This window comes from Pundamilia nyererei, unplaced genomic scaffold (genome assembly GCF_000239375.1).
Source record: "Pundamilia nyererei isolate P.nyererei 1_Seehausen unplaced genomic scaffold, PunNye1.0 scaffold00127, whole genome shotgun sequence".
NCBI classification, from domain to species: Eukaryota; Metazoa; Chordata; class Actinopteri; order Cichliformes; family Cichlidae; genus Pundamilia; species Pundamilia nyererei.
The window spans coordinates 1887127-1895327 of NW_005187528.1; the positions used below are offsets into that span (position 1 = coordinate 1887127).

Sequence of the window (8201 nt, forward strand, 5' to 3'; positions counted from 1 at the left end):
AGTTTAGAGTTTGAACGGTGAAAATAGCACAAAAATTGTGGAAGTAGATCCACGGCGAAAAGTGTACGGAAACACCCGGAATAATAAAGAATAAAGAGAAACAGGAACTCAATAGTGTGGATGCCTATTAAGGCATCCACACAATAATATAAGGATCTGAGTTAGTTCTTGGAGAGCTAAAACTTTACCTATTTTCTTAACTACTTGTTGTGTTGGTAGCCTGGACCGTCCCCCAACTGATGTTTGGAGAGAGGCAGGATGTAACCTGGACAGGTCACAGGCAATGATGGGGTTAATTTGGAGTCACTAAACCACCTAACATGCCAGACAAAAACAACAAAGACAAAGAACACACAAACTTGCAGAGATGCTGGAACTAACCACTAGTTTTAAGCTAGGGATGCACCGATGCAACATTTTCCTAGGTCAGATATAAAACTCCAGCTTCCATAATCCAGATTTACATCATAGATGTAGCAGTAAGTAGTGAAGAAGGCCGTGCAGAGACTTTATGTGACGTAGGAGGCTTTTTTAAAAAGGGAAGCAATCAGAAGTATGAGTAATCATATTACTAACTCAAGTTCCACATAAGGTGTGGGAGTTATGTATAAGCCTATATAACTGAAATTTCTACTGAAATTTCCAATTCACTCTACCTCTACTATACTAACAACCACCAACTGGTGCTCTGAAAAGTTTTGTCAATTCCTACTGTATTTCTACTATTTATTTGTTTTATTTTTTCCAGCACTGTCAAATTTACCGTTATTACGTTTTAACGCACGGTGAAATAAGACATGGTTCATAAAAAGGAAGTGAGTCAAGGTTCAGATTTATTTATTTAATAATCATCTTTTCTTATATACTTTTAAAAAAGGATCAGACCACAGCTGGTTTTCCTGCTGACATTCAGACACCATGGATCTGCATCTCTCTGCCTGCATCCTGCTGGTACTTTGTGCGACATGGAGTGCAAACGGAGGGAACATTTTGGTGTGGTACACTGATGGCAGCCACTGGATAAACATGAAGCCTGTTCTGGAGACGCTGGTTGACAGAGGACATCAGGTGACTGTACTGGTCCCGAGCTCGTCATTATACATGAACACCAATGAGCCATCCCGCTTTCACTACGAGCCCTTCAACGTATCTTTCTCAAAAGATGCCCTGCAAGATTTTTTAGAAGAATTCCTTCGATTCTCCATGTATGAAATTGATTATATGAACTACTGGGAGATCTACATCAGATTCAGTGAAATAATCAAGACTCAAATGCAGTTTTCTATCCAGTATTTGGACGGTGTGGTGAAATCAGAAGTCGTCATGAAGAAGTTGAAAGAGGGAAATTACGACCTTCTCTTCGCTGATCCAATCTATCGTGGCAGTGACTTGGTAGCAGATATTTTGGGGATCCCACTCGTTTTCTCCTTTCGCTTCTCCTTAGCTTATAACTGGGAGAGGCATTGTGGTCAGATGCCTGCTCCACCATCCTTTGTTCCCGGTGCCATGAGCAAACTCACAGATAAGATGGACTTCTCAGAGAGAGTGTGGAACTTTCTCTTCTATGCTCTCCAAGACATTGCAATGAGTCACATTTTTGGAAAAGTAGACAGATATTACTCTGATGTCAAAGGTGAGCAAATAGGCACTAAGCACTGATGAAAAAAAATAATTTGAAATCTGCTAATACTATAAATACAGTGTTTTATATCTCATCAGATCTGATTAAGAAAATATGTCTTCAATGAAATATTGGTGATACATTGATGTCCATTACTTATGCATTGCAACAGGAACTCCCACCAGTACCTGTGAGTTGATGAGTAAAGCAGACATCTGGTTAATTCGAACCTACTGGGATTTTGAATTCCCTCGTCCTTTCCTCCCCAACTTCAAATATGTTGGTGGGATCCACTGCAGACCTGCTAAACCTTTACCAGAGGTAAGGACACTCAACTATTACCATCTGATTAATCATTACATCACAGAATATTCCTGCCAGGAGCAGTGAAGCCATCAAAATGTTGAAAAAAAAATGCAAAAACAGCTGGCTGTTGGTGGGATAATATTCGACTTGTTACAGGATCTGGAGGAATTTGTGCAGGGTTCTGGAGATGATGGCATTGTGATCTTCACTTTAGGATCCATGATCAACAACGTCACCAAGGAGAAGGCAAACATGATAGCCTCAGGCCTCGCTCAGATCCCACAAAAGGTCAGAGGATAATCTTTGTTTCAACTGTAATCAATTTGTGTAAAGTATGGAGTAGTTTTTCATGTTTCAGATAACTGCATTAATTAATGACATTACAGATTGGACGTTTCAAGTTCCCCTCCCTTATGGGAACATGCCAACTTAAGTTTGTTTTGTTTTTTTAAATTCAGAGTGTGCAAATTCTTTGTCACCAACTTGATACACTGTGATACACCAACAAAAACACCACAGTACATCAACAACACAGTGTAAGCTTAGAAATGTTTTACCATTTACAGGTGCTGTGGAGATACAGGGGAGAAAAACCAGCAACTTTGGGTGCCAACACTCGAATATATGACTGGATCCCTCAGAATGACCTCCTGGGTAAGTAAAGTTGGTACTCATGGATATGGGCTTGGGTGGGCAGAAATTATACTAGTGAAATGAGATGCTGGAAAGATTGCAAATTTAACAGTGCCACTGCCAACCAAATTTTTTTTTTTCTCAAAACCTTTACTTAATTTTAATTCTTAAAGCCACTTGAGGCTTATTTCACAACATTAAATGTGTTTTTGGAAGCTGTGAGCACTTTTTATAACACAAGGAAACAATTTAAAGACTGAGAATTTTCTGACATACTATCCTGATAACTTATTACTTCTTGTGCAAACCTGCTATGTTGATTAGGTTGTGATTTTCTCTCTCTCTCTCTCTCTCTCTCTCTTCTTCTGTTGCACTATAGAGTGCTACAGTGCTAAAATCCCCTGTTCCCCTGTTAAAATTCTCCTGTTGTCCAAATGTAAAAAACTAACTTTCAATGTCACATGGTTATTTGGCATGTGTTAGGTCACCCTAAAACTAGAGCTTTCATCACTCATGGAGGAACAAATGGGATTTACGAAGCCATCTACCACGGAGTTCCCATGGTGGGCATCCCAATGTTCGGTGACCAGCCAGACAACATGGTCCATATGAAGGCTAAAGGAGCTGCAGTTATTCTCAATTTGAACTTCATAACAACGGAAACGCTTAGAGACGCAATCAACACAGTCATCAATGACAAATCGTGAGTTCTCTGAACTATCTGCACTTTGGATTAAGTACTGAAAGCATAGACTGTAAAACAAAAAAAGCATTCAAAGAAAGGATGAATGTAGATTCAGAGTCTGAAAAGTGAAGTCTGCCTCTGCAGAAATCCATACAAGAGGATATACAACCCTATAGCTCTTTCAACACAAAACGCTCCTAAATTATGGTCACATTTAAAATAAAACAGATGTCAACACTTTAGGACATGGCTACTTTGCGTCATTACCCTATGAATGTGCAGTAACCTCAGATTCTCAGTTAGTCATGCTCAAGTCAAGGCTTCAAAATAGAATTTTACTAATCTGTTATTTGTCATATGGGCAATTTTATTTTTTTATGTACAGTAAATGATTGAAGCTGATTTTTTTTCTTTTTTCAAAAACCTATATCCACATTCACAGGTACAAAGAAAATGCTATGAGGCTGTCCAGCATCCACCACGACAGACCCATCAGTGCTCTGGAAGAGGCAGTATTCTGGATCGAGTTCACACTGAGAAACAAAGGAGCCAAGCACTTGAGGGTCCAGGCCCATGAACTCACCTGGTACCAGTATCTCAGCCTGGATGTCCTGGGCTTCTTCCTCACCATAGTTCTACTCATCATATTCATCTTCATCAAGACCTGCAGTTTGTGTTTGAACAGGTGTTGTGTCAGGAAAGGAAAGACAAAAAAGAAGGCTGAATAACAGACTGAACAGAAACGGTGCTGTGAGTGTTGGACTGGGGCAATATTTGTTACCTGCATGAAACTTTCTTTCATATATGTTGAATTCCCCATCATCTTCTCCTTTATGTATCACCACTAGCTACATTAACAGATGCACCAATTTGCAGAAGTGTACCTGAAGTTGATCTGACATTAAAAAGAGGTTTACACAAGCATATACATTTGAATAACAAAATATCTGATGTAATGTGGCTTTATTGTCATGTAATACCACTTAAATGGTGCACTGAGTCAATGTAGCATGTTCTCTGCCCTGAAAGATGTAGGTAATACAATGCAAAGCACTGGTGTCCTAGTCAATGGGACAGCAAACAGTGACTTGAACACCTTGAACATGGCTCTCATCACTACCAGATCCTCCCAGAAGATAACATGCTCACTTCCAAAGAAAATAACATTGGAGCAGCTTACAGCTCTTCAAGAGTAAAATGAATCAATGATACTCAATTAACACCATTTCTTGTGAACTGATAAGATAAGAAATGTTGTTGCCTATGATGACACGTAGGAATAGCAATCTGTTACTGACAGTTCAAATACATTTGCTAAGATAGCTTTTCGTGAAACGATTTCATACAAACACAACTGCTATTCATGATTAGCTTAATTATGTCAGAGCAAACTGTGAATTTGTTTCTATTTCATGAAAGTGTTGCCACCTGGTGGTGAAAGTTTTAGGTTCATTTTTGCTGACGGTAATTACAAATAGCACACACATTGGTTCAGTTATGTGGATCTGGATGACACCTGGTGAAAATCAAATCTCAGGACTTACCACAATTCACTGATCACATTAACTCCGTGGACCAACATTTAAAATTCACCAGGTAGGATATGAAAAGTAGCAGGTTAGCCTTCCTAGACTGTGAGATTTCCATCAGTAATGGGGGGCATTGAAAAGTCGATGTGTACCATAAACCTATCCATACTGATCAGTATTTAAGCTTTGACGCTCATCATCCATTGGAGCATAAACTGGGTGTCATCAGGACGGTACCACACAGAGCAAACACCATCCCCACAGACACAGCAGCCAGGGAAGCAGAAGAACATCACATCAAGAAGACCCTGAGTAAATGTGGTTATCCCAGCTGGGCATTTCTCAAAGCTGGGAAGGCGCCTCAAGAAAGCTCCAGCCAATAAAGGAGAGATGGTCAACTGCCACCTAAGCAAAAACCCTTAGTGATCCCTTATGTGTCAGGAGTATTGGAACAGTTGAGACGCAATTTTTTTTCTAAACGCTGCATCTCTGTGGCTTTTAAACCCCAAAACACACTGTGCCAAAAGATTGGTCCACCCAAGGATTGGGTCCCCCGACACAAACAGAGTAATGTAGTGTACGCTGTTAAGTGCCAGTAGGATTGCCAGGATTTATACATCAGAGAAACCAAACAACCTCCAACTGTAGCCAATCCCCAACTCTCTGTGAATGGTACTCTTGGCCATTGGTCAATGGTCATTAGAGGATCAATAGGGTGCCCATGACCCTCTAGGGGACACTCCCACAGGGCTTAAAATCTGGGACTCTCCACCAATTGTTCTTACAACTGAAGAAGCTTCTTGGATGAGAGATGAAACATCTTCAAGGAAACTTAAAGAAGTTCAGACACTTTTCCTTGATTTCAGTCATTGTGCAAATGTACTGTTTATAAGATCGGGGAAACCTGCTGTCAACTGAGACTGAAGAAATCACTTGGATGAGTGACGAAATGTTTCTCCCACTGAAAATGACACGTCCAGATGAACAGAATCAACCTTTTGGAATTTACTTACCTGGATGCTTGAGCATGCACCAAGATACAAATAGCACAATTAAGATACTCTATCTTGCCAAATGTATTTGCATTATTTCCCATCTGCCTTCAAATGTATATGAACTTGAGTGACATCTCATTCTTCATGGCGCAGGGTCAGTTGTTTGGACCCAGTCTTCTGCCCATTGCAGGCACTGTGGCACATCTTTTTGAAAATGTCGGGGTGCTTCAAATCGTAAGATTTTTGGGGGGCAGCTATATTGCCATTTCATCACCATGTCGAACGCAGGCGACTTGGCGCTCTTTTTTGGGTAATGGAATTTCAGTTCCCATTAGATCTCTTGGGCAGAACCAGATCTAGCTGCAGTCAATATAAGGGTGATAATGTGGGCTGTCTAAATGCAGTCTTGGGAAGTGATTTAGTGGACTATCACTACAGCGACAACGATGACAAGCCAGCTTGTCATCGTTGCACTTATAGACATTTTGCCCATGTTGTGCAAAATGGGGCTAACAGCCATTCATATGCCTAAATCTTAAAATCTCTGTGTGGGAAACACGGATTTGTTTGTTTTGTACATCTCCAAAACATGAATTCTACCTAACCTAACTGATTTGCTTAGTTTTGTTCAGTTGAGTTGCAAATAATTCAGTTCAAATAATGATACTCAACAATGATTGTGCTTAATTATCTAAAGCTGATGTATGAATGTACTGAAAAATATTGTTAAAGTTAAAATACTCAAGAGTAATAAACTAGTACAGTTTATGAACATTTTACCGATGGGCTTTTTTAGACAGAGGATTTAATTATTTCTGACATTTCTGAATTGGATTAAAAAGTTATAATCAGAAAACACTCTGTTTTAATGTTCTCCAGTGTGAGCATCTCTAATCTGAACTAATATCAGCCTTCACTGATAGCCAAAGCTCTCTGACACCGGTCATTGAGAGTTACTATTAAACCCCATTTCACATTTAACTTTCAAAGTAGCATTGCAAATATCATCAAAGGCAAATGTGCAATAAGAAAACCCTGAGCTTTTGTAGAGCCATGAACATGTTACTCAGCTACATTTCATCTTGAAAGGATCTGCTCAAAAATCAGCCACTACGAACGGATCCAAAACAGATCCAGACCAGATGAGCTGTGAAATGACACATCTGACTGCGATCATGATCCTTCCCGCTGTGCAAGTGGACCCGGTGTTACGAATCCGGTATTGAGCCTGTGGTACATCCGGGGCGGGTCCGGTCCGGATCAGTCAGGGAAGTTTTAGCCGATTCAGGCCGGTGTTTACTTTCGGCGGTGTTGAGCTGTTCTGTCACCTGCTGTCGCGATTCACCGTCTCTTTACTCTGGTAAGCTGCGCTTATAGACATTTTTATTTTAGGGAGCTCGGTCATGTCTCCGTCAGCAGCCCGAGTTTAATGTCTTCCGGTATTGTGGTCACGTTAAATCAAGGTTGTATAACGGCCACAACCAGTAACAATCTTCATTCTCGAAGATTGTTTTCCTTACTTTCTTGTTTGTTTTTCCGTGTGGCTTTGTTTGTTTTTTCTCGCTTGTGTTAATCGTGACAGAAACTTAATTTCTTTCGAGGGGAATTTTGTTCCATCGAGCTGCTGGTGTCAGGTTCAGGCAGCAGGCTAATTTAGAAATTGTTTACTTGCACACTAGATGTATCCTGTTGAATACTTTGTTGAATATACTCTAGTTTTTTATATTTTCAGATGTGATACGGTTTCTTGGACATCTCATAAAGAAGTTTGGTGAATTCAACATTTGAAATGACTACTGTTTTGTATTACTTCACTCTGCCTCTCCTCAACTAACAATTACAACATCAGGCTTTCATATCCTTTTTATTTCTTTGATTCTCATACAAGTTAGATGTGACTCTTGTTTTTTCCCCCACTATTGTCAAGTTTACTATCATTACTTTATAGCCCATTATGAAATGACCAATGCAGTACACAAAGAAGTGAGCCAGAGTTCACCTTTATTGAGTTAATGATTATTTTTCCTGGAATGCTTTCACCAAAGGATCAGACCACAGCTGGTTTTCCTGCTGACATTCATGGAGCTGCGTCTCTCTACCTGCATCCTGCTGGTACTTTGTGTGACATCGAGTGCAAATGGAGGAAACGTTTTAGTGTGGTACACCGAAGGCAGCCACTGGATAAACATGAAGCCTGTTCTGGAGACGCTGGTTGACAGGGGACACCAGGTGACTGTACTGGTCCCGAGCTCGTCAATGTACATGAACACCAATGAACCCGCCCGCTTTCACTACGAGCCCTTCAATGTCACTTTCTCATTGGAGGCTATGGAGGAGTTTCTAGAAGAGTTCCTCCAATTCAGTGTATATGAGATTGATTATATGAGCTACTGGGAGCTCTACATCAGATTCACTGACATAATGAAAACTGA

General features: G+C 40.3%; 2 protein-coding genes across 2 annotated transcripts in view; both read left to right on the top strand.

The window, feature by feature from the left end:
* Positions 1–918: 918 nt before the first annotated feature.
* On the top strand, positions 919–3973 carry LOC102196191 (UDP-glucuronosyltransferase 2A2-like). Its single transcript, XM_005743115.1, has 6 exons — positions 919–1633; positions 1794–1942; positions 2084–2215; positions 2494–2581; positions 3044–3263; positions 3688–3973. Exons 1-6 carry the CDS (start codon positions 919–921, stop codon positions 3971–3973), a joined length of 1590 nt encoding a protein of 529 aa, XP_005743172.1.
* A 3875-nt stretch (positions 3974–7848) lies between these two features.
* LOC102199586 (UDP-glucuronosyltransferase 2A1-like) overlaps positions 7849–8201 on the top strand; it is a 7060-nt gene continuing 6707 nt past the window's right edge. The window contains exon 1 of the mRNA XM_005743126.1: positions 7849–8187. Coding sequence (XP_005743183.1) covers positions 7849–8187 — 339 coding nt within the window. The remainder of the gene's footprint in view (positions 8188–8201) is intronic.

Coding starts and splice junctions, on each gene's coding strand:
- LOC102196191 (XM_005743115.1), top strand. CDS start 919: ATGGATCTGCATCTCTCTGCCTGCATCCTGCTGGTACTTTGTGCGACA. Junction 1,634..1,793: donor ATATTACTCTGATGTCAAAG/GTGAGCAAATAG, acceptor GCATTGCAACAG/GAACTCCCACCAGTACCTGT. Junction 1,943..2,083: donor CTGCTAAACCTTTACCAGAG/GTAAGGACACTC, acceptor GACTTGTTACAG/GATCTGGAGGAATTTGTGCA.